Here is a 26772-nt window from a genome sequence, read left to right on the forward strand (position 1 = left end):
TTCTCAGCATTTTTGAAACCTATTCTCAAATTCCTGTATCAAAATGGAAAGCACGGCTTCATATATTTTGCTTTTCACAGGACCGTGTTTAGGCAGTGTATCACAATGCACACAAGTATCAGCCATCATTTGAGTCAGCACTGCACAGTGCCCTCCTTGTGTCCTGGTTTCAGAACAGACAGTGCCAATTGCACGCCACTGTTTGGTTGTTGTGAGCAATGGGTGTTTGCCCAGGGCCAGGCCAGGCCACTCTACAGGGCAGAGGCACCACCATGATGGCTCGGGGCAGGGGACAGCCACAGGACAGGCTGGCCACATGCGGCCCATGGTCTATGAGTTGGACATGCCTGATCTAAGCTGTCATCAGTGGCCTTCTGGAAAAAGAAAAAAGCTGACCCCAGAGGAGACACTGTAAGGCCAAGTGTGGCTGGTCGGAATCCTCGTGTGCCACCTATGGCAATCAGAGCTTGCACTGGTTTCCTGGTCTCGCTCACACCATTGACACCTGGTCATCCCACCAAGATGTCACAAGGCATAATGAGAAAAGAGAAGAGAGGTCAGACTGCAATGGCTGGTAAAATGAGTGAATCTGAACCAAGAAACAGAAGAGGAAGGAAAGGAGTAACAAAGGACGTGAGCTGGTTATTAAGGCATTGCAGTGCATCAGTAGAGAAGAGAATATCTGTGTCAGGGAAGAATTACATTTGCTCATTCCTTTCTAAATTAGGACTTGCAAACCAAAGCAAAGAAAATAATTGGCAGAAACAAGATACAGGTGCAAAGCAGGAGGCAAAGTGCCTAGTAACAAGGAAGAGGGACCTATGTCAGCCTGCAGGGAAATGGAAGGGGAAAGGGGAAAGCAGATGCTGCTTCATGGCAACTTGAATGAGGGGTGATGTCAGGAGGGATGCAAGACTTTTAGGATTTTATTACCCACACCAACCTCTTTTTTTTACATTACACAGTCATTTTGACTGGAGAAAAGAGTGAAAATGGACATCTTGTATGAAAGGACAGCAAGGCAGCAGCCAGCAGAGGAACTCTAATGGGTCCCAGCTGGAAACTGAGAGACATCAGTGGGCACAGAAATACCAAGTGCTCTCCCACAGTTTGTGTACAAACTTGCTCCTCACCTTCTGAAGACACTTTGAAAACTGGAAATAAATTATTTTCTGTGAGATAAACAAAAAGACTACTTTCCAAATGGGTGTCTTCAAGGAAAAAAACTCTTGACAGACACACATGAGACTGTTTCCATCAAAACCTTGATTTATTACAAAATTATTGGAAGGAATGGTAATTTTTTTTATATTGCTTCAGAAATTCTCTGAGCCATGTAAAAGCGTTTGCAAGTCCCCTAGACCTTCCCACCCTGCATTCGCAGTTAGAGCAGTAAATAAAGGACATTATGAGGAGAAGCTGATTTTGCAGTCCCTAAGGGAAAAGAAGATTAAGTCTTAGCCAAGCTGTGGATACAAAGCACCACCGTGACACCTTCTAGACCGATGGCTCCAACAGCCACCAAGTAGGCTTGTCAATGAGAGATGACACTGCTAATTTATAGCTGCACATTCAGACAAAAAAAGCAAACAAACAAACAAACAAAAACAACAAAACAACAGCAGAGACAAAATGTGAAGTGGACTTTCAAAGGTGGCACAAATTAGACAACATCTGCCTGGGCTCACCAATGTCCTGGATTCATATGAGTCAGAAAATTCTGAATAAATGTATTGGTTACATTGATGGGATGAAACCAGAATGCTTTTTGGAGAAACGTTATTTCAAGACCAGGGAAAAGCATGGTGTGACTTACTCCAAGAAGCAAGCATCGTCATCCTGCCTCCTTCTCCTAGCAGTCCTCAACTCATAACTGCATCAGGTTGGCAGCACTACCTGCAGCAGCAGCTAGAATATGGCATTTTGATTCCTGCAGCCACTCTCCTCCTTTTAAGTCATTTTCATTCACTGTTCTATTTCTTTTCTTTTATATATTGGCTTTTGTGCTTGTTAACTAATAACCACATTACCTAAGACAAAGACATCTTTTACCATGTGTGATACAAACTACTAAAAGAAATAGCCTGAGCAGTGAAACACAGTTAGCGGCTTGGCAGATTCTGGAGCAGCTGTTATAAAACTGTGTATCGCCAGATAGGTTGCTAGAAAAAACATCAGTGTTGAAGACACTATCCTCCATGATGGGATTTGCTGCTTTTTACTCATTTTGAATGCGACTTGCATGCTGTCTTTTAAAAAGGATAATCAGAATGATGAGTCACTCCCATAGGTCAAGAAAGTTTCCCAACTCTTCCTTTCTCTTAAAGCAAAACCACCCTTAAAATCATCATCAATATAACGTAATTAAAATTTCTGCCTCTCATTATTGAGGGGAACATGGAGAAGGATGTTGATACAATAAAATGTACTGCTTTATATTTCAAGTGTTTTAACACCATATTCCTCTTCTTGTATCTTTAATAAGAAGTTGAAAAGATGGTGGCTGTTACTATGAAAGCAAGCCACCAATCACTTACCATAAAACCCTGAATCAAAGTTGATTGTTTAATCTTGTAGCAGTAAACCCAAACCTTTACATGAGATGTAAATCTTATTCCTTCTTTAGCTCAAATTACTCCTTTGTCATCAACGTGTAAGCATCAAAAGGCAAAATTTAGCCTGGAGTACATCTTCTTTTATGATCTTCCAGAAAATATTACTTTTCTATCCCCCGAGGCCATCCAGATATCCTGAAGAAATTAGAGACAAAGTTAGAGCAATTCTCAGCTTGAGGGATTAAATCAGCTTGCTGGAAACCCAGGATCAAGGAAGAGTATTTCCTTCCCAAATCTCTGAGCTGCTGGTGGTCTCAGATCTGGGGCAGGAATGAACCATTACCCAAGTCCTTAATTACAACTCCTTAAAGATAGTGTATGTGTTGTCTGTCTACTGCATTGCTGTCTGCTTGCAGCTCTCAGTTGCTAAAGTCCACACTATTTCCTAAGTTTATTTCCTAAGTTTATCAAGACTAATTTAGATCACACTAATTTAAATCTCACTTTAAAAAAAAAATGCACCCCTGTGTGCCACGGCTTTACATGATTTTCTTCCCTTTAAGGAAGAACAGTAAGTTAACAATTCAGCAGGTGCAAATCTCACTTACTGTCTGAAATATCAGAATGCATTTCAAAAAAATTACTTCTGCCTAATTTTCCTCAGACCTGAAGAAGAATGCACCGTTTTATATCCCCTCCCCCCCCCAGTTCAGTAGCTCCTCAAAGGAATTCTTCTCTCCATCTTTCCATGCTCAGTCGCTTTCTCAGGAAGAGATTTCAGGCCAGTAATACTAATGGCTCTGTGCCTAGCAGTTCCACACAGTCCTCTACAGTACAAGATATGGATCTTGAACAAGATATGCAAGAGAATATGCAACAAGAGAGAATTTGGCTTGGGTCAGGACTTATTTGTTGTTGTTTTTTTCAGCTGGTTGGTTGATTGGTTGGTTGGTTATTTGGTTGGTTGGTTAGTTGGCAAATACCATCACGGCCTCAGAATTTTCTTATGTTTGTGAAACTCTTCCTAGGGTTTATACATTGCTGTCTTCTGAATTTGTGTATCTAAGGTACCTTTACCCTTGTGCAATTTGCAGAGCTCATCACAGTAATTGTTTGACCTTTCTTGTAATGAAGTGAGCGTTCTGCTGTTTGCACTGCTGACCTTTCTCTGCATAACACTTTGAGATCTATGGTGAGAAAACACGTTCTTGGAAGAGTTATCGAGGAGCTTTGACTCAAATAGGCATCAGCACTAAATTCTCTAGAGGCTGGGATGGAGGATATCTCACATGGATCCCTGCAAAAGGTAGCTGATGTCCTGTTCTGGTCCAGTGAGCTCTGAAAGGAGGAGCGTAGTGGGCCCTGCTGCTGTATGGAATGTAATTGGGTAAGGGAAACTGAAGACACTTCCTGTAGAGGAAACTACAGGTGTTAAAAAGCAATGAATAAGTCATAGATACAGTCTCAATTTTCATCCCTATTGATTGTAAAATACTGACATGACATTGAAATCTCTTGACCTGAAGGATTTGTGAGCGGTGATTAAGGATCATCTTCGAGAGAGATAGCTAAATCAATCTGGACCACAGGCTGCACACTGTAGACATTGAGAAGTCGCTGGAGTGTGCTGGAGATGCTTTATAAAGTGTGCCTTGGTGAAGCATATACCTGTGAACAGGAATAGTAAGAGAACTGGGAGATGAAAGGAAGAAAACATCCTATGTATAGCAAGAAAAGCACAGGATAGGAAGGGGAATAAGTAAATAAAAAGCATTATTTTTAAGTAAATTTCTGTCTGGGGAAAAAAAAAAAAAAAAAAGTCATTGATGAGAAAAACAGAAACATTATTTCCCAGTGGTGTTTTCTGACTGTTCAAGGAGAAACAAAATGTTTTTCCACAGTGTATATATGTGAGAGAACATGTGAGAGAAATAACCAGGTCCCTCAACCATTCCTTTAACAGACTGAAATCTGAGTCGAAGCATGTAACAAAAAGAAGGGTGATATTCAAGGAGATCTGGATTTTAAAGTCCAGGAGTTTTAAGGGCAAGAAATGCAGGGTTAAAATGTAGGCCAGATGCAGAGTTGGAGAAGCCCTGGTGAACAGGGCATGGGCTAGGATTTGAGAAATCTGGTAGCACTTCAAAGGTATGTTCCCTTTCACTGTTCTGAGTTTTAGTTCCACCTCTGCAAAATAGTTTTTTCCTACCTACAGAATAAGAATTGAGAAATAGTAATTTATTACACCCTGGTGATACTGGTGCTGTTTACTGTATATCAATTGAGTAATGAGTTACTTAACAACTGATGCATTTCTGATTTTTCATATGATGCTTGAAAGACTGTTCTTCTGACCCAAATCCAGATGAACACTGTTAGCACAGCACTGATGATCCAGCACTTCAACAGATGAAAAACAGTGCAAGAAATTATAAGGTTTGGGATTCTGGACCAAATATTCACCCTACTTTCCTCTTGGTGTCACAAAATGACTGGTGTCCAAAGCTGTCACCGAAATGATTACACCACATAAAAGACACATCTCAAGAAACTGCCTTTTCCCAAGATCCAACAAAGAAACGCCATAGAAAGATATGGCGATCAGTAGACTATATAATTAAACCATTTAGATAGTAATAGATAAACTGTAGAATTATATAATTAAATCTGATCTGCAAACTACGAGCTACAGCATGCATGTGAATTTGACTGAAAGAACAGGAAAGGTCACTTCCCTTCTCGACTATGTATTGAAATCTTCTGTCCCCCAGAAATACCTAGACACCCTTCATGCTCCGTTAAGGTTTGAGGCGGGGGAGCCTCAGCAGCCCTTCCCGGATCCCATTGTCCCATCAGCAGTACTACTGAAAAGATCCACACTCCCCCCATGCTTCTCATCTGCCATAGTTCCATCATGGGACTCACCCATCAGTGGCTACTTCTGCTACCGCATCTGGCAACAGCAGCCTTGCAACAACATCCAGCAACTTGTTTAGGGATGAAATATAGAAAAAAGTAAGATAAAGAAACCATTGTGGATCTTCTAGGAAGCCACCTTTCCCTAATTTGTTTAAGGTTTTCTTTCCATTCATAATTCAAAAAAATTTCCATCCATTCTTTCCATTCTGTCCGTGTCTTCTCACGGACAGAAGAGGATTCCCCAGTCTGCTTTGCCTGGTCTAGTGTTAAATGTGAAGGTTGGTGGCCCTGTATGTGGCAGGAGGGTTGGAGATTCATGATCCTTGAGGTCCCTTCCTACCCTGGCTATTCTGTGATTCTGTTCTTTTGTGATTTGTTTGTAAAGATACAGCACCTTAGCCAAAACTGACTTCATGTTTAACTAACAATATATGTTGCTACTGTCATGTAGCAGATTAAAAGCAGAGGGATATGTTAAAATGATTACACTGCAGACTTTGTAAAATTAAACAATGCCCTTGTTAAAATATTTATAGGATAATAATTTTTCACCTTAAAAGTTACCACATTCAAAGAGTTTTGAGATTGAATACTTTAAAATGAAATTTAAAAACTGAAAATCCTATACCAGGAGTAAACCCTACTCTCAGTTTTCAGGCTCACATCTCTCAGATTCCTTGTCAGATTAACCTCAGACTTTACACGCACAAAATACCCTTCTCTGACTTGGGAAAATACTTAAAAATTGCAAGGAGAAAGCAGCTTTCTTGCAGAAAGCCAGAAAAAAATGAGGCTTAGTATGTAAAGCTAGACAGAATCTTAACAGTGGAATCACTGGAGGCTCCATAATATATGAAACATTTTTTTGTTTTAAGCTCTGTACCTCATAGTTTCGCTATATTGTATTCATAAACTGCCAGACTGATAGACATCTTATCGTTTTTTCCCTGAGATTTTTTTCTGTTTCAAGATCTTCTTTTGACAAATGGCAGAATCCAACACCATTAAGGCTATAATAGGTGAACACTTGTCTCACTTTCTAGACATATGGCACAGCTCCATACAGACACAGTGGGCCACAACCACTTCTATAGAATCATATCAGAGAATCATAGTATGGTTTGGGCTGGAAGGGATCTTGCAGCCCATCCAGTTCCAACCCCTGCTGTGGGCTGGGCTGCCACCCATTAGATTAGGCTGCTCTGGGCCCCATCCAACTCAGCTTTCAATGCCCCTATACATGGCGTATACGCAACTTCTCTGGGCAACCTCTTACAGCTATAAGCTGTGGCAAGTTGCTCTACTTCTGTTTCACAAAGAAGAGCCAGTTCCACCCAGTAATATGCGAATATTGTCCTGGTCTTGGTTGAGTTCTTCGATCCATCCAGCTGGCTAGATGCTTCCCTTCATTGGGCCAGCAGGTATATTTCACGTTCCTTTCGCATCTCAAGATGAGCTCCTTGCTGTTCTGGTTCAGGCTTAGAGAAGATGGTCATGGCCTTTCCTCCCAGATTAACAGGTGAGTTTACAAAATGGGGACATTTAGCGGGGAAGATGTGTCAAAGGCTTGTCCAAGCTGTTCATGCCAACCCAAAATATTGCCATTCCCCATCAGTTTCATTTCTCTGACCAACCAGCTCAGCCCCAGCTTTCAGAAACAGCAATTCTTAGATGCATTTTCTCCGTTACACAGAGTGCTTGAGCTCTGGTAACTTCATTATATGTATCACTTTGCAACACAGCATACTGCTTTAGTTCTCGTATAACATTCAGTGCTTTCATCAATTATACTGGTTACAGAAGAGTCTGATCCTGCCCTCACTGAAGTCGGTAGCAGGACTACCATGAAACCTGATACATGCTCACTACCCATTTAATTGCTCCTTGGGAAGAAATGAAAATGTCAAGCTGCAGGAGGCAGGTGAGAGAAACGTCTTGTGTTAACTCTGCAGACAGCCAGGTCTTGAGACCAGCCCCAGCACCAGGGCTGGTGGCAGCACAACCCAGCTGATCGCAGCCCCAGAATGCTGTTTTGGTAATCAGAAATGCAGCGTGTTGATGCAGATGCATTCATTCCCCTTGGAGTCCCTGGAAGCTGCCAGTGAGAGGAGGCTTTTTCCACAGCACCGGGGATTGCTCCACTCCTGTTTCTAACATGAGATCAAATTGATCTGGTACCCAGCACCTGCTGGTGGAGATAGATGTGCATGAAGGATAGAAGCTGATCCTACTGCAATATATGGCTCCTCTAGCTAGTGCCACACCTCTAAATTTCCCTTAGCCCTTCCCTCCACTGCTTAGCCAAGCAAGCTCAGTGGAAGCATTCCCCTGAAAAGCAGAATAAACTCCATTGCAGGAAAGCCAGTTGTGACACTGGAGCTGGGAATTGGGCACCGAGGCTGATAACACAGATTTGCTAGAGCGTTTCCCAGATAGCACCATAATCTAATTTCTCAGCATTTCAGGGGCAGTGGGGAAAGAGACACTGACACGTACATACGCTTCTGAGAGAGAATAAACACCTGAATATGTTCACTGCTATGTTTAGCAGGTTGTATAGGAAATCACTAGCTGTTCAAACATGTAATTACGTGTTAACATGTCTGCCTAACAAAGCAAGAAAAATAGCATCAATTCAGTAATGGGAGCATGGAATGCTTTTCTGCCTTGTTTGCCTGCAAACCAGAGGCAGCTTATGCAACTTTATCTGTCTAAGTTTAAAAAAAAAAATAGAAAATAGAAAATGACCTTTTAGGAGCCCTTCAGCAGCTTGGCAACTGTGCCATCCTGGTTCTCTCTACAATCGGATAAACTCAAGAGCAGTGTTATTTCCTGGCCAAGGTACAATTTCTCACATAACCTGATTCCTTGTGCTTCTGAAACTCATACTGCACAGCAATGCTTTTCCCTAATGGCAATTCAAAGCCTGAAGAGCTTCTCTTTTTTTACCCTATTTTGAAATAAGTACATGCTAATTATAGGACAAAAATAAAAATGCCCATTCTACTATGCTGTGCAGTTCTGCTGCTTGGCATGGGCAGAGGGTTCAGTGCACTGCTTCTGTGAGCAATGGGGAGGTCTGTAAAGGAAAAATCAATGCCATTTCTTGTTCAATTAAGTTCATTGTGATTCAGAACCACCTCCTCACACTGCAGAGCCTGCAAGAGATCAGTGCTGCAATCACTACCTTTTAGCAGCTTGCTTTCTCCGTCTGGACCTGCACAAGCCACTCACTGGCAGGGTACCACGCTTTGCTCTGGGAAAAAGAAAGAAAAGGGGAAAAAATGTCCTGATGGGACCCTCCAAAATGCTCTGTCATAAATCATGGGTCTTCAGGTGGTCATGTCACAGAGGGGAAGAGAGGGCAGCTTTCTCAGTGAGTCATTTTATTTAGATGTCACACTACTGCTGTCTTTTTACCCTTCAGTGGAAAGTTCGCTCTCCTTGCTGCCTCGCTGAGAAATATCTGCAATACATATTTTGATGCTTGGTCTGTCTTGGGCTAAGCAGTGTGCTAGCCTAGCTCAAAGTCTTTTGGAAGTCAGCAGAAAGATGCTGACAGACTCCACCAAACTGCAGATCAGACACTCGTGTGCACTGGAATTGGAGCTCAGCAGCCACAGCTACCCAGAGTTCATGGTAACAGATTTTTAGGGCCATCTTCTACAGCTTAGCTATTCTACAGCAATAGAGGAAAACAAATAGCTGGATAGATAAAATGAGTTTGCAGTAGCTTGGAGCAATGTGCAGGTTTTTCTGACACCCACGCTGTGCCTGCTGTGGATGCCGAGCAGCATCGGGGTGCAGGATGCTCCCCCAGCACAGCCCCCAGCCTGCTCAGCACCTCTGAGGGAGGTGGCCAGGATGCTTGTGAGCATGTCTCACTCTAGTGACAGGACGGACAAACTGCAGCAGCCTGCCTCATGGCTGCCTCCCACTTCCCAGCTTGTTGCAGGCTCTTCTTGGGGCTCAGCCTCTAATTACAAGGGCATCGCGGATCAAACAGCTCATTACAAAGCCAAAGGGGGGAATGATGAGAGGTGCTACAGGCAAAGAACAACATGAGAAAGGACTGGCTTTTTAATGTTACAAGGCAAAGACTCTTGTTGCTCACGTGATTTTAGATGCTAGATGCATGTTAGCTAATGGAAATGGGTAAGTGATGCATGAAAGACCTCAGTCCACAGCTATCCATATCAATTTCCAGTCTCTTTATTGCAGTGCTGGGTCGTGCTGTCGAGCTGTTCCTGTATCTGAGAACAGCAGTGGTAGAACTGCACTTGACCCTTCCAGCTGCAGTTACCTGTATTGCATCCAACATGTGACAATGATGTTTGAGTTAATTGGGCCAGCTGTGGCACATGCAAGACAAAAGTGGCCCAAAAGCAGGCTCTGAAGTAGGACAATTTTCAGTAACCTTGTGCTCACCTCATGCCTGTGTGAATTTAGTTGCCAGAAGAAACTTTCCACTGAGATTCATGCAACAGCTCCAACCTTCCTCAGTTTCCAGTGTGATAAGTATGTTCCCAAAGATAACAATGGAGAAGGAGGGCAATGAGGAAGTTGCATATGAGCTGCATCTCTGCAGATCAGATTGGATGCAGCTACAGACTCATCGTGCTTCTCCTTGTCCCAGAGTCCTTTTCACCTTTGTGTACTTCCTTCTTCCCAGATTTCATCATTCCTAGGAAAGTGAGATCTCACCTGGAGTTCTTGCTATGTGTGTGACTAGCAGGCATCTGTCCTGCCAATATTTTCACCAGCCCATAATTATTTTCCCCCTACCTCATCAGTCCCGTGTCCGCAACCCCCCCGGTTTCCCAGAAACTTCAGTTTTGATGATTAGAGACTGAAGAGGAGATACTGGAAATGCAGAAGAAGTATCTTCCCACATCAGCTGGAAATCTGATCCGACTTGTTCTCTAAATATGTATTTATGGTTGTTTTTTTTTTTTATTATTTTTCTAGAAAGAATCATATCGACTGTTATAAAGAAAACACAGAGTGATCTTTCGTTTATCGAAGTCCTCCTGTAACTGAAGGTTAATTGCTCCTGTGGCAATAGATACTCCATAAATCAATGCAAGAAACGTGGATCAGAGTATCACCCCACTGAGGAACATCCTCAGTGCATCCTCATCCTTGGGGCTAGCTATTGATACACACTAAGGATAAAGGCCCTGTGTAAGCAGCGTGTGGGTTCTGGTATAGGCGTTGCCATTCCATGTTCAGTGCTTGGCTATGAACCAAGACCCAGAGCTGGGATACCAGCACATCCAATCAAACATAAATTATCTTAATGTCATGGGAGTGCATCAAGGTTATTCCCTGGTGACTCGTATCCAGATGTCAGAGAGCAATCAGCAGCTCTGGCATAATAAATACAGCTCATCACAAACCTGCCAGTTTCTTTTGCAGTCTGGATTTCACCACAGCCCCAACCTTGGATGCCAGGAAATCTAAGGATATCAGCCTGTTTGCAGCCATTTTCCAGGCCTGCCTACTTCCTCCCTCCAGCCTATGATAAGAAGTGCACTGACTGGCCTTGTCAGGAAGATTTTCGCTTCTTGAAGGAAAATGTTAGCTGCAAAGATGCGATGGATTGATGCTCCTTCCTTTTAAGACTGCTTTACCAGAGCCATCCTACTCTTTGAAACATCCACAGGCACCTTAAGCAAATCACGTGTCCCCAACATAATTGTAGTGGGTGTGCACTCCATCTGGATGGAGCATGCAGGCTCACGCAGCCCTCCGCAGCCTGTCGGGCCCACAGCAGTGCCGTGCCACAGCCCAGCATGCAGGGGTCGTGCCTGCAAGATGCAGAATTTTGGGTGCCCTCCTAAAAACGTATCTCTGACGAGCGCGCTTGTATGCAGACACTGCTATTTCTGGAGCAGATAGTGCTTTCCTTATCAGATTGGCTGACCACAAACTGATCATGGTCAAGTGACATATCGTGTTTTTTAATGCTATTTTTCAGAAGGGAAATGTACTGCAAAGTAAACACGGAGGCTGAGCTCTTCTGAAGGCGTAGCAGAGGCTGCAGCCTTGTTCTCCTCTCTGGACATCCCGGGAGCAGAGATGGAAGAGAGCTTTATTCCAACCACTTTTTAAGCTTACATCAAATCACCCCTTTTCTGTTCCAGATAGTTTACAAATACCTTTAGTAGCATTTTTAAAGATTTGGTACCCAGCAATTGCATTCCTTTCACACCCACTCAACTCTATCCTTTTTTTATTCCCCAGTTCTATATTTTGGACCACAGCCACAGTTTATACTTTCAGAAATATATTGTCGCAGACATCAAGCCACTCTTCTGTGGTGAACTGTGAACAGTATTTTAATGCTAATTTCTAAGCAGATGTGGGGCAAATTCTGGTCTCAGTTGCATAACATGTGTCCATCCCATTTAGTGAATGCCAGACCGATCCAGACAGTAACAAACCAGGTCCCTAACAAAAAGACCCTCCCGGAAGAGCTCCAGAAGGCTGGCCATTGCCAGAAGGTATTCCTTTAATCCCACCTGTCACATTTTCAGTGTGTTCTCATTATTTTCCTTCTTACAGAAAGTCTTAGAGGATCACGCTGTGTACAGCTATCCATCTATCAGCTAGGTTTGGGATTTGATTGCATTTTCTGGCTGGACACTTTTCTCTAGGAAACTCATCAGATGAAGAATGGCAAGGACCACAGCACTGTCCCTCTGTCCCTCTAAAAGCTGAGAAATTACACTGAGATCATCTCCTCCACTGAGACCAGCTCTCACTGGGTTGATCTGGGGGGAGAGTAAAGGAAAGCATCACCTCCCAGTAGAGGCGATGCTGCTGCAGGATATGGCACACCCAGAGGAGGGACTTTCAAACCTCACTGTGAGCACCGAGCCCTCCCCCAGCCTGAGTCGGTGCTCAGCATAAAGCAGTGTGCAGACTGATGGCATCAGAGATTCAGCTTTTATCTCTATTACTAGCCTGCAACCACACACTAAAGAACCCACGGCGCGAGCTCTGTTTGAAGGGACGTATTGCATAGAAAAGGGGATGAAGGGAAGAGAAATGCAGCAATGCAGCTGGCTTCACATGGGAAAGCAGATCTCTTTGCTCATCCTTTGCGATGTCGAGCCAGCTGCCTCTGTGGAGGCTCAGCCATGGCAAACCACATGAGAAACATATCTGTGGCACACAGGGTCCCCATGGGGCAGGTGGTTCTAGCAGAGTGGAACTGGCGTGAGGAAACCAGAGCAAGCCCATACAGATAGGCATATTGTCTAGATTGCCAGGGGCTCCAGTCCTGTTGGCAGTGATGGATACAGCAAGGGCCACATGAGCCACATTCATCTCTTCCTGGCTGAGCATTGTGTCCAGAGAAGGGCAATGAGGCTGGTGAAGGGTCTAGGGCAAAAATTGTATGGGGAGTGGCTGAGGGAACTGAATTGTGTAGTCTGGAGGACGCTCAGGGAAGATAGTCTTTATCACTCTCCACAACTCCCTGAAAGAAGATTGTGGTGGGGTGGAGGTCAGCTTCTTCTCCCAGTAACTGGCAATAGTATGAGAGGTAGCGGGCTTAAGTTGTGCCAGGGAAGGTTAAGGTTGCCTATTAGGAAACATGTCTTCTCAGAAAGAAGTAGTGAGACACTGGAACGGGTTGCCCAGGGAGCTGGTGGAGTTACTGTCACTGGAGGTGTTCAAGAACTGTGTAGATGTGTCACTGGGGGACGTGGCTAGTGGGCATGGATGGGATGAGTTGGTGGTTGGACTTAGTGGTTGGACCTTAGAGGTTATTTTCCAACCTTATGATTCTATAATTCTATGATTGTAAACTGGCCTAAGAAGTTCACGACTTAGGTCGTGTAATGTTCAAGCCATGTTCAATGCAAGCTCCTTGGAGTCAGTTCAAACCTGCAACCTGAAGCTATAGCATTTCTGTCCTCAGAAAAAGGAGCAGAAAAAGACATAGCAGATATGAATATGGAAATGAACAACACTGTTATCAGCAGAGCAGAGGAGCAAAGCAAGAATTTCCTCCTGCTGCAGCCCCCACACCTTGTATTGTCCTTGTCCCTCCAACAGCAAACACAGCCGTAAATGGCCAAGCTACCAGAAACTGGGAGGGTCAGCACCTGTTTGGCGCCCCTCAACCTGCACAGCATTCCCACTCTGCTCTTTGATGCTGATAAAGCACCGAGTGTGGGAAATAAAAGATCTTTGAGGTTATCAGACCAATCTCTCCAGGGAAAACGCTCCATCTCTTGATACCCACTTCAGCCTCTGCCGCATTATACAAGCAGCCACTACCACACAACAAAGAGCTGAGATCAAGGGCAGCTCTCAGCCAGACTGCCCACCTCTCGTGGGAGCAGGGACAGGGAGGTGTTCCCTCCAAGCGGCCGCTTCAGCTCCTGAAGTTGTGCAGGAGGCTGGGGAAGGTCAGGGCAGAACTGGAGAGGGGTAGCTTAGTGACAGAAGAGCTATGGGTGCAGAATGGGTTCGGGTTGGTTACCTCACCCCCAGGGCCACCCCACGTCCGACCCCTTTCTGCCCCGACGGGTGGTGAGGGGCACCTCGAGGCCTAGAGATGGGGCCTCTGACTTCAGTCCCCAGTGCCAGCGCCATCGCGGAGCGGGGCAGGAATTCCCCCCCAGAAAAGGGAGCGTGCGGCTGCTGCGGGTTCCCCACCTCATCCTCTACGGTCCCACAGCGGGGCTTGGAGCAGCAGGGCCGGGAGAGACCGGCCACCACCACCACCAACCCCCCCCCCCCTCGTTCCCCCCAGCCTTGGGGATGACGTCATGGTGGGGGAAGGGAGGGGAGGGCGGGGGAAGGGGACCCCGCAACCCCCCCTTTTTCCTCCTCCTTCCCCCCTCTTTCCGCAGCGCGGGGGCCGGGCCGTCCAGCCCCGACGGGGCGGCCCGGGGGCGGGTGCGTGTGTGGGCGGAGGTGTTCTCCCGTGCTATCCCCACCCCGGGAGGCGGCTCCTCCGCCTGCGCGTCCCTGTGTCTGCGCGTCCCTCTGTGCGTGTCCCCCCCCTCCTCCCGCCCCCCGCCCCCCGTCCCTCCCGCCCCGTGGGGACGGTCCCGGCTGCTCCCCCCTCCTTCGTCGCCGCCCCACGGGACCCCCGGGGGGCCGAGGGAAGCACGGGGCGGGGGGGTCCCGGCGACGCGGAGCTTCCTCGGCGGTGAACGGGGCGGAGGGACGCGAGGAGCCGGGTGCGCACAGCCCGCGATGCCTATAAATGGCGTTTCTCTTGCAAGGGGCACACGAAAAAAAAAAAAAAAATTATATATATATATTAAAAAGGAGGAGGGAAAAAAAATAAAATAAATAAAAAAAAATCCGTCAGTGTCATCCCCCCACGTCAGGGCCGGCCGTGGGCGTGAGGCTGTACTTCCTCCGCCCCCTCCTAATGGAGCGAACCATTCCCAGCTATTCCTCCTCGCCCGCTCCCTGTTTCTCCCTCTTTCTCTCCCTCACCTCCGTCTCCCCCCTTGTGTGCAAAGTCCTCCGCTGCTCGGAACTTGTTGGCAATGCCTATTTTTCAGCTTTCCCCCACGTTCTCCAAAGTAACTATTTAAAGATCTGCAGTCGCAAATGGTTTTACTAAATGTAGGATGGGACTTAAGTTGAACGGCAGATACATTTCTCTGATCCTCGCTGTACAGATAGGTAAGTGGACCGCCAAATCCCCGCTGTGCCCCGAGCCCCGGGCGATGTGTGCGGCGGGGGCTGCCCTGCGCCGAGCTGCGGAGCGGACCCTGCCTGCTCCATCCCATCCTTATCCCATCCCATCCCATCCTCATCCCATCCCATCCCCATCCCATCCCATCCCATCCATCCCATCCTATCCCATCCCATTCCCATTCCCCTTCACATTCCCATTTCCCATCCCCGTTCCTGTCCCCATCCCCATCCCATCCCATCTCATCCCATTTCCATTCCATCCCCATCCCATCTCATCCCCATTCTTATCCCATCCCATCCCGTTTCCGTTCTCTATCCTCATCCCATTCCCATCCCTTCGGACGGCGTTTTTGCCATTCCTCAATCCTATGCGCCATGGGTCCACAGGAAGGAATCACTTTGCTCGGTCGTTTTCCTAAATCTGTGCATGTTCGTTCCACGTTCGCTTTATTATTATTTTTTTCTCTTTCTCCTCCTGTCCCCACAAACGACCGCGTTCTCTTTTTGGATCCCCCCCCCACACACACACACACATAAACTCCGCAGTCGACAATTTGGGGACTCCAAGTGCTGAGAAATCCCCCCCCCCCCTCCCCCGAGGGACGGAGAAATAGAAAGGGGCACCAAATGGCTTGCGGGAGATCGGGATGAAAGTTTGGTGCTATTATTTTTTGATTGTGGGCTTTTTGGGGGTGGTTTTTTCTTGGTGTCATTTTGGTTAGAAAAGGAGGCGGACAGCCGCAGGGCTCCCGCTGAGGGACTCGCAGACGTCCCCGTTCACGGGGCAGCCTCGGAGCAAAGAGAAGCCAGCGGCTGCCTCGATAGGACGAATGGAATGGAATAGCGAAGTGAAACGGAAGAGTGAAGTGAAAAGAAAATAAGATCAAATAAGATCAAATCAAATCAGATCAAATCAAAAGATCAAACAAAAAACAAAACCGACTTGAATGCGGGGCTTGAGCAATATCACGGAATCCCACTGCCCCAGCGCTGAGTGTTGTGCTAGGAGAGCCGCTCTAAAATACGAGTGGGTCTAAAAACAGGAGAAAAAAATAATAATTCTATATATGTCGAGTGACTTAAAATAGGACCGGTTTCCATCGGCTCCCGTGTGTGGTTTTGTGAGCCCGTTCTTTTAGTATTTCGCTCTCTGTCGCTGCCGCTTTTGTGTTGGTTTGCTGTCGGGTTCGCTTAATTCAGCATTTCTTTGCTGGAAGTGCTTGTCGAGTGGCAGCAACCAGGGGAAGGGCCACGCTGGTCCTGCACGGGCAATTTTTAAGGGATATACATGGCGTATGTGTTGAATATGTATGTCCCGAGAGCGGTGCAAAGCAGGGCTGCAGTGGGAGGACGGATGCGGTGTCACCGTCCCTTACCGCCCGGCCGGGCGCTGCTAAGGACCCTTGGAAACATTTTCCTGCAAAGGAATTCTGCTCCAATGGGAAATACTCCGAAGTGCTATTTCGGTCACACAGAGTCTGCGGCATTCTGTGGGTACCGGCAGAAATAATAATAATAATAATAATACAAAATATATAAATATATAAAATAAAGCAGGAGAAAAAAGAGAGGGGGAGAACGAGAAATTGCGTTGAGCATTTCCTCATCGATAGAAGGAAAAATCAAATCAAAACAAAATAAAACACTGCGCTGAAATGTTGACCTCTGGAAGATGCTCTGCAAAGCCCTCCGCTCGTACCATTGTGACGGTGCTGAGCTCTCCCGAAGGCCATTTTCTGTAGTGCAGAGTAAGCAAAGGGGAAGGCGATATTTGGACGCTATCTTTCGTTTCCCTCGCGTTTTTCGTTTGGAGGTGGATTTTATCTCATTTGCCCTCATTTGATTCAACCGAGAAAGGATTTCATTCGCGCAATAAAATCCTTTCTTTCTCTGTGGGTTTGTGCAGCGGCCCGAAATCCCGGCGCTGGGGAAGGTGACGGAGGGAGGGCATGGAAGGGGAGCCCGGCAGAAGGTGCCCGGGACGGAGAGGCCCCCGAGAGGAGGCAACGACCACTGCGCTACGCGGGGGTCGGCGGGGAACGGTGGGGGGCACTGCGGGGCGACCTCTTACGGGAGAATCATTGAATATCCCGCCTTGGGAGGGACCCGTAAGGATCATCTAGAGAACGCATCCGTTGTTCAAGCATTTGCTTTTAAATATATGTATATATTATTATTATTATCGCAATTATTGCGGTGGTGGAATTGGGGGAGGTGTATGCTATGTGCAGGCCGCCCCTGGGCCGGGGGCAGGCTCTGAGCCCGCTCATCCCTCGCCTGAGCCCCCGATACCGGGGGTCTCCGAGCTCTCATCCTCAGAGCAGCTCCTCGGGTGTCATTCTCCTCCTCTCGCCCTGAGGCACGGGGGTGGGATGGGCGCGAGTTGATGGGCACCGCGCTGTCATCTCGGCTTTTTACCTGCCTGGAGTGTGGGACACTGCCATGCCTCCACAATATCGCAAGCAGGGATACGCGGCCCCCACCGCGGCGCGGTGCCCCCCAGCTGCCCGCCCCCTCGTCTCTCCGTGCGGGCACATCGCTCCTTTATGGGTACCGGGAATCCCATCACCCATCTCTTCACCGGCGGTTGTTGCTGCTGGGTTGGTGCTTCTTTGCTTCCATTTGTACGAGCGGTCGTTGGGGACGGCTCTTCTCGTGCGTCGCGGCTCACTCTTGGTGCCATTTCATTGTTTTGGTTTGGGTTGGGTTGTTTTATTATTATTATTAATTGCATCTTGTTGCGTTACGTATCGTTTGGTTTTATTATGTATCATTTCAGTTCATTTTTGCTATTTCATTCCACTCCTCGCAACACGCCCTCCCCCTTCCCCCCCCAACCCCGCACCACACCGCCCGGCCACCCCCAGCAGCGCGGCCCCTCGCCCATCCAGAACTGCGCTTCCAACAAAGGAGCGAGCGCGGCCCCGCATCCCCTCCCCTCTTCACTTCCCCTTTCCCCAACTCCCCTCCCCCCCTCCAAAAAAAAAAAAAAAAAAAAGAAAAGAAAAAAAATTGGGAAAAAAAAGAAATAAGTCATGAATCCATGGTCGCGGCGCTGACCTGTGCCCCTGCCCCGCAGCCCACCTGGTGCAGGCGGTGAGAGCGGCGGGGCGGTGCGATGCGGTCTTTCGGGGCTTCTCGGACTGTTTGCTGCGGCTGGGCGATAACATGGCCAACTACCCGCAGGACCTGGACGACAAGAGAAACCTGCAAACGATCTGCGCGTAGGTCTCACCTCTCGTCTTCGGGCCCTGATGTGGGATGGGGCTGGGAAGAAGGGGGTTAGTGGGAGGGGAGGCGGCAGGAATAAGGCAGGATCTGGTGTTTGGGGGCAAATCTGGAGACCAGCGAAGTCTGGAGGGAGCTGTCACAACATTTTTTTTCGGTTTTCTCCTCTCTGAGTCTCTTGTGGGTGGGTATTTTTTTGTTGGTCGTGGTTTTTGTTGTTGTTGTTGTTGTTTTGTTTTTGCTTGAGTTGGGTTACATTGGTTGTTGTAGTGTTGTTTTTTTTTTTTTTTTTAATTCTTATTATTTTATTTTATTTTTTTCATTTATTTATTTGTTTTCAACCCCATCCCTTTGCTTCTATCTTCTCCCTTCTGCTTTGCACAGAGAGGTGCCATCCCTGCAGCTATGACGCCCTCGGGTCACACGCTCACTGGCTGAGGAGGCGATTCCTCACAAAACGAAATGCAGTTAAAAACAGAGCCCAGCCCCTATATAAAGCACAGCATTAGCCCTTTTCCTCCTCCCTTCCCTTCCCTTCCCTTCCCTTCCCTTCCCTTCCCTTCCCTTCCCTTCCCTTCCCTTCCCTTCCCTTCCCTTCCCTTCCCTTCCCTTCCCTTCCCTTCCCTTCCCTTCCCTTCCCTTCCCTTCCCTTCCCTTCCCTTCCCTTCCCTTCCCTTCCCTTCCCTTCCCTTCCCTTCCCTTCCCTTCCCTTCCCTTCCCTTCCCTTCCCTTCCCTTCCCTTCCCTTCCCTTCCCTTCCCTTCCCATGCTAGCAGCTCCAGCCCCGCTCCTGGCCCAGAGGGAAGGAAAGGAAAGAGGCAAAAATGAAGGGATCCCACTTGCTGGGCACAAAAGGGGATTTTCGTTATTTGAAGAAAAGTCTATTAGGATAGGGTATCTACAGGGCATCTCTTGTCACCTGGCTGCTGTTTTCTGGCACAAACTCACCCTGCTGGGACAAATATTTAGCAACAAGATAAGGTCATTAGATACAAATGTATTTGGAATATTTTTTTTTCCTGTAGTTGGCCCGTGAAAATCAGAAAATGAATTGGGAATCAGATGGGAAATGGGAAAGTGTGATGGGAAAATGAAGGGATGGAAAGGGAGGGGTAAAAGGAAAAGGAGAAGGAAAGAGAAAAGGAAAAGGAAGAGGAGGAGGAAAAGGGAAAGGAGGAAGAAAAGAGAAGAGCACCGCACTCCTTTCTCCTCTCTTTATGCCCAGTAATTTGGGAGTCGAGCACGAGTTTTCCTGCACCTTCCATATCTGGCACCATGCTGTGTCCTGCACGAAGGATAAATGCTCAGGACTGTGAGGTTACAAGAGTCCTTTGACCACGGGGTGCTGGACCAGAGGTGGTCCTCGACCTACAGAACCTTCTCAGAGCAGGATCCTTCCCCATCACCTCCCACTGCCCTTGCCCTGGGATGTGCATTGAAAGAAGATGGGGAGAGACTGAATTTTCCTCTGGGAGATGCAGTGACAGCAGAAATACTGCAGGAGAGGCACACTCTCAGATTCCAGCTTCTCAGTAGCTCATTATTTATTACAAATGTAGCAAACATTGGGAATCTACAACCAGCGTGGAGTGCTCATAAATTAGAGGCTGTGGGACTGCTTGCAAGGAGGGAGGGAGGGAGGGGAAGAAGGAGGGAGGGAGGGAAAAAAAGGAAGGAAGGAAGGAAGGAAGGAAGGAAGGAAGGAAGGAAGGAAGGAAGGAAGGAAGGAAGGAAGGAAGGAAGGAAGGAAGGAAGGAAGGAAGGAAGGAAGGAAGGAAGGAAGGAAGGAAGGAAGGAAGGAAGGAAGGAAGGAAAAGGAAGGAAGGAAAAGGAAGGGAGGAAGGAAAAGGAAGGGAGGAAGGGAGGAAGGGAGGAAGGGAGGAAGGAAGGAAGGAAGGAAGGGAGGAAGGGAGGAAGGGAGGAAGGGAGGAAGGAAAAGGAAGGAAGGATACGAATTTGCAGGCCTTGAGAAAAGGGGAGAAAAGTGACAAAAGGGGGGTTGTCACCCCGGTTGTGCGGAGGAAAGAGGGAGGGTGAGGCGGTACGTGGGAGTAAGTGGATAAAAGGAGATGGGAAAGAGCGTGGGAAGGACCGGGAATTACCTCGGAGGAGGAGAAACCCTTTGCCGCCCGCGGGTCCTTGGCACAGCACGGGGGAGTCCCCACCGCCTGTCCCCGGGTCTGTGAGCGGCTTCCGGGAGGAGCTGCTCCTTCCTTCCTCATCCTCATCCTTCCTACCTCCTTTCCTGACCCTTCAGCCAGAGCCCTCCCGGGGGTTTCTAACGCCGGGTCCCCCATACCTCCTGACCAGCCGAGGGCTCCCAGTACAGAGATTTCCGGCGTCAGGGACCCCGAAAAGCCACACAGCTCAAAGCGTGGGGCAGCCCGGAGCTTGTAGGGCGGGAGATAGGGGACTCTCGGCTCCCCCCGACACTAGGATTGATGGAGGGGGGTGCTTCGTGCCCGTTCTGACGGAGGCTGCTCTCCCTCCCCCTGCAGGTACTGGGACGATTTCCACGCCTGCACCCTCACAGCGCTCACGGATTGCCAGGAAGGAGCGACAGACCTGTGGGAGAAACTGAGACGGGAATCCAAAAACCTCGATTTCCAGGGCAGTTTGTTCGAACTGTGCGGAGGCGGCAGCGGAGCAGCCCCGTCCCTGCTGCCGCCGTCGCTGCCCGTGTTGCTGGGGGCACTGGGGGCAGCTCTGGCCACCTGGGGGCTGCCCTTCTAGCGGGGCCAACGCTGCACCCGGAGAGGAGCGTCCGTCCGCGGCTTTGGGGACGTCGTGCTCGGCCGTGGTTGGTGGCGGTGGCTGATGGTGGCGGAACACCCGTGTAGGACTGTGGAAGCGTTCTCCCTTTCTTTCCTTTCTTTTACCCTCCCCACCCCGCCCCCCCCTCCTTTTTTTTTTTTTTTTTCTTTTCGTGTTTTATTTGCCAAACGTTACCAAACAGGCAGCGGCGTGCAGCCCGAACCGGACCTCAGCTTTACTATCGCTTCAGATCAAAAATAGGAGAAAATAATATCTAGAGAGATCGAGGAGCTCGAGCCCCCCCGGCGTGCACCAGAAATCTCAGGAACGGCTCCGGGCCTCCACCCCGACCCAGCGGTGGGGCCGAGGGGATGTCCACGCACGCAGCATCTGGTGAATAACTCACAGCTTCATCTGTCCTCCACGGTCGCTTGTTTTATGGTCATTCCACTGCAGAATAATAATAATAATAAATAAGAAAAAAAAAAACAATAAAAAGGGAATAATAATGAAAATAATGATGATAAATTAAAAAGAGAGTGTTTTCTCAAGGGGAAACGTTAAAGGAGAAAGGAAAAGGAAGGGAAAAGGACGGAGATGCGTCTCCGCGCCCGCAGGAGTGAAGGAGAGCTGCGGGCAGAGCGCGGTTCCCTTCCGTTGTCGCCGTACGGAGACATCGGTCCGCACTCACCGCCTTTAATTTCGACCCCCTCTTTGTTTTAGGTGTCACACGTCCAGCAAACCCCCGAGTAGCCGGCAGCAGGGGTCACTAACGGGGGGGGGGGTGGGACTCAAACGGGAACCTAAAGGAAAAAAAAGAAAAAAAATCGACAGCAAAATGATTTTGGAAATAAATAAGTACGTAAATACATAAACGGAGCCTCGGTTAAAAAAAAAAAAAAAAAAAAAAAGAGAGAAGAAAAAATGTAATAATAAAAAAAAAGTTTATTATAAAGTCAATTCAGCAAAAAAAAAAAAAAAAAAACTAAAAAAAAAAAAAAGATTTGCTACAAACTATAGACAGAAGTATAAAATAAAAAATTATTGTTTCAAACGGGGGTTGTCGTCCTTTTTATGCAACATGGCCGGGGTACCCCAGAAGGCTTTGGTGCAAGGGGGGCTGAACCAGAGCCCATCCTTCGATGAACAGCAGCAATATTCCAGTTCACGCGAGGACAGGGCTGAGCCGTACAGCTCACCCTGAGCCTCCCTTCTTTCTATTATTTAATCTTTTTTTTTTTTTTTTTCTTTTTCCCGTTTCTTTCTTAAACGCTCTCTATAAATCCCCCCCCCCCTCCTTCGCCCCGCAGATGGGAACTCCGCGCAGCCCCGCACCCCGCGGAGCGCTCCGGGCCCCATAAGGAGAAAGCGGCGGCTGGGCCGGGCCGCACCGGAGTCCTTCCATCGGTAATAAGATTGGGGGGCGGAGGGGGGAGCGGGTATTGATTTCGCAGCAGCAGCAGCAGCGGCTCTGCCCTCGGCTATTTATAGGCGCCCGGAGCCTTTATAGGGAGTGCACATCAAAGAGGAACGCGTCCTTTGGCGGCGGCGGGTTGTGATGGGGAGGGGTTGGTTCTGCCATTGACCCCCTTGGCCAAGATTAGGGCGTTTGGGCTCCGCTTTTCTCCCTCCCGCTTCCCCCTCCTTCCCGCAATGCAATGTGTAAGCAAACAGCCATCGGAGCGCTCCATCCATCACGCAGCCGCTCCGCATCTCCCGCACGGACTGACTCCCGGCAACGAATGCGCTCAGCGACGGCGCCGGGCGCCTTCAGCGCTGCGAGCAATGTTGGTTTTTTAATGCTAAAATCCATCCTGCGTGCAGAATCTCGTTGGCAGACACCGATCTGCTCGCGGTTCGTTCTCACCGCCCTCCCTCTGCGTTCCATTCCCACCGCCACTAAAAGGAAAGGAGAACCCCGGGGAGCAGAGCGCTGTCGGAGCGGTTCGGGTTCTTTTCGCTCCTTCTTTTCCCTCAATTGATTTGATTTTATTTTTTCTCTGAGCTTCGCCGTGTGCGTGAGGTCAGGCGCCGTGGCTGAGATTTCCCGCAGCACCAAATGGCAGACGGGGAAAGCGAAGGGGGAGGGGGGGGGGGAGAAGTGGGGAGAGGGAGGGGAGGCCCTAGGGGACTCCTGAACCCCTTCGCAGTGCCCGTCGCCTTTGGGAGACCCCTCCCCGAGGGCTGCAAGGCAGGGCGCTCCGCTACTATTTCTTCTGACCTCGGAAAAAAACGGGAGACATCGCAAATAAGGGGGAGATTCACAACTCGTTAGCTGTCTGAGCGTGAGGCTGAATTAGAACGGATAATTTATTCGTAATTAGCAAATTCTCTCCCCCTCGCCCCCTTCCCCCCCCAATTAGCCCTCCGTTGTGGTGAGAGAGAAAACGGTGGTGAATAGGGGAAAAAAGAGAAGAGAGACTGGAGGGGCTCGGGAGCTCCCGGACAGCCCTCGCTTTTGCGGGGCCTCGATGTCTCTCACCCATAGGGCTGCGGGGGGAGGCGGGAGATTCTCGCCCCGCGTTGCCGCAGCCTGAGCCGGAGCCTGCGAACAGCCCTAAGCCCTGGGCAGACGCGGGATGGGGACAGGAAAAACGCAACAGAAGAGGTTTTAAAGGTTGAAAGAACCACAGGAAAATTGTCACCGACTTAAAAAATTATAAACAGCCGAAAAAAACGCCGACTTGATGCCGGCGGTGGATGGGGGGGGCGGGGAGAGAGCTGGGGGGTGCTGCGGCCGCTGCGGCTCTGCTGCCCTCATTCCTGTCCCCGGCTCCGACTGAGCAACCGCAGCCCGCAGTCCTCGGGGGCCGCGGGGCTGCCGCCTCCCTCCATCTCTCCCTCTCTCCCTCCATCCCTCCCTCCAGCGGGGATGGGATGCGGCAGAGCCCGGCACCCGGCGGCAGCCGGCACCAGCCCGGCCTCTCCCCGCTGGGGCTGACGTGGTGGAGGTAGTCGGCTCTTGGGTTGGTTGGCTGTGGGTTTTTTTCGCTTTGGAGGGAATAAACGGAAAGTAGGGACATCATTCTTTCCAGGGCTACGGTTCCATGTGTGCAGCTCCCTTCCAGCCGGCCCTGCGGAGCGCCGACAGACTAACAGACAGAGGCCCATCAGACTTCCACCTATTCATCAGGGCTGATTCATTAATAATTAGTGCCATTAGCTGCATTACAGCACTGCCCGAAGGCCTCAATTAACGGAGAGGGAGCGCGTTTAATCCGGAGGGCCGGATTCTCCCCGCGTTACTCCGCCTGGTACAGAGGCTGTACCTCTAGGGTGAGCAGCAGCCCCAGCCCCGGCCCTCGGGGCTCCAGCCCTCCTCCTCCTCCTTCTCTTTTCCCTCCCGCCTGGAGGATGAGGCGGCAAATCGGGTTATCCTTCAGCAGCACTTCGTTCTCCACCACGAGGCAAAGCAGTGTATTTGGAGGGCAAAGTGATAGGGACTGCAGAGGAGTCTTTGTTACAAAACCAGATGCAATTTTAGCCGTCCGAGAGAGTTGCTTCAGGCTACCGGCAGCTGATGATCAATGACGCTGCTGGCAGATACGCTTCCAGTTGGCTGCTGTCCCTCCCGAGGGACGGGTTCATCTCAGGGCCCATTGCAGTGCCACGTTCCACCAGCAAGAATCACAGAATCATAGAATCACAGAGCCATAGGATGGTTTGGGCTGGAAGGGACGATATAGCCCACCTTGACCCAGTCCCTTGTCGTGGGCAGGGCTGCCTCCCACCACCTCGGGCTGACCAGGGCCCCATCTAATCTGCCTTTGAACATCTCCAGAGAAAGGACACACACAGCTTCTCTGGGCAGCCTGTGCCAGCACCTCACCACACTCTCAGTGAAGGAGAAAAGCTGGAGGTGATGTGGGAAGAAGACTGTCACAGAGGCGAGCTGCTGACTGTTGGAAAGTTGGAGGTCCTGACCTGCTGAAGGTTGAGGGGAGAATGGCCATGAGCTCACCTGGGGGCTCCACCAGTAGAAATGCACTCACAGGTCCTGGGAGCCTCTTCAGCAAGCGAAACAGCATTGCTGCTGGGAATAAACAACCAGTCCTGACCTTCCCCACACAGCCCTTCTCAGGGAAAAAAGTATCCTCAGAAGTCAATATGCGTTTTGCCTAGGTAAGGATTTTGAATGCTCCATTTTGCCTCTGTCAGGAATGCTACCCAAACACAAACTGCAGGTTTATGCCAACGAAATACGAAGTGCTTGTGTGTACATCATAACTTATACCCCCAGGGTTCTTGCCTATGATACTCACCTCTTAAGCACTGTGTAAAACTTAGCAAATCTCTCAAGCACCCGAGATCAGATCTGTGTTCTGCAGGACATCTTTTTCTTTTCTTTTTCTTTTTCTTTTTCTTTTTCTTTTTTTTCTTTTTCTTTTCTTTTTTTTTTTTTTTTGCTGTGACACAGCAGACTCGGGAACGGATGGGCAGTGCATCCCTTAATACCACTTTAATACCATCAATTTTTATAGCGCTTTGGAAACTACTGAATATTCAAAAATGATCCTCCCTAAGGGATGGATCAAAACGAAACAAAAAAGAAATCCAGAAAGAAGGAGGGGAAGAAAGGAAGAAAAAAAGAGACTCCATCACTGTCACTGATAAGAATTTTTAAAGCCAGCATTTTCCCTCCTTCAGCCACCTCTTTGCTGCAGAAGGTTTTCCTCCAGGACTGACCAGGTGCAAACTCAAAGCTGCCCAATGCATCTCCTCAAGAGTCAAATTGCACCCCCAGTACAGAGTCTCTTTGTCAGAACTTCTTGTAGTAGTTTCTCAATTAGGGGATGTTTTACAGTAAATTGATGGCTGGGTAGTGATGCTTCTTTCTGCATTGTGTTTTGACCTGGCAGTGAAAGGAGTCCATTCTTGCGCTCCTCTGGGGCACTTGCAGTTTTCCAGCTCTCTGGCTGCCCTTTTACAAAGGAATGATTCCTGTAAAGCCACTGCCCCACTTCTTTTCCCATTTTCCAGGAAACCCCTAAATGATGTTGTCAAGGGAAAAAAAAATTCAGAACATATTTTGTTAGTACAGAACACTGATTGCATTAGTGTTGCAACACTCCTTTCAGGATCCAAGAAGTCAGAAAATTGTCCAAAGCTTTGCTTTTAATCGAGACTTAATAGGCACCCTTGTCCTTTTTATTCGCCCTGTGATGCAGGACTTGGTTTTGTTCTGCTGCCAAGACATTTTATTTGACCTCCTTCACCCTTCCTTCTGCTGTCTATTATATGGGAGTAGCACTTAGAGATCTTTGGTGGGTGGAAAATGCTGTGTGAGGAGGTAGGCGTTATTAATTAGAATGATCTTATTTTATCTTATAGCTTTCACCAGAAGAAAAATGTCTGGATTGGAATGACAGCCCTAAATGGTGGGTAACGGATACTTCCCTGTGGCTTCACAGTTCTGCTGTGTAACAGAGGATGTCTGGCCCTGGGAGCACGAGAGTTGTGGTTCATGTTTCCCTCAGAAGGAGTCTCATTTTTTAAAGTGTTGAAGAATACTCAGCCCTATCTGTGAATTACAGCCCATGCCCTTGGCTAGATGGTCAAGGACAAGACGCAGTGTTCTTCCTGCAGAGATGCCAGGCCACGTCTAGATATGTCAAACATTGCTGGCCAGCTCCCCGTTCTGT

The 26772-nt window shown here is 48.5% G+C and overlaps 1 protein-coding gene across 2 annotated transcripts; it reads left to right on the forward strand.

Moving 5' to 3' along the window:
- Window positions 1-14831: 14831 nt before the first annotated feature.
- On the forward strand, window positions 14832-21242 carry NRN1 (neuritin 1). Of its 2 annotated transcripts, none has more exons than XM_031589321.2 (3): window positions 14832-15134; window positions 18229-18373; window positions 20875-21242. In XM_031589321.2, exons 1-3 carry the CDS (start codon window positions 15080-15082, stop codon window positions 21107-21109), a joined length of 435 nt encoding a protein of 144 aa, XP_031445181.1. In that variant the 5' UTR covers window positions 14832-15079; the 3' UTR covers window positions 21110-21242. The 2 variants fall into 2 exon arrangements, with proteins under 2 accessions (XP_031445181.1, XP_089993108.1); XM_090136982.1 differs by lacking the exon at window positions 14832-15134 and adding an exon at window positions 17446-17749.
- Window positions 21243-26772: the final 5530 nt, after the last annotated feature.

Source organism: Phasianus colchicus, chromosome 3 (assembly GCF_987193195.1).
Source record: "Phasianus colchicus chromosome 3, bPhaCol1.hap1.1, whole genome shotgun sequence".
Taxonomy (NCBI): domain Eukaryota; kingdom Metazoa; phylum Chordata; class Aves; order Galliformes; family Phasianidae; genus Phasianus; species Phasianus colchicus.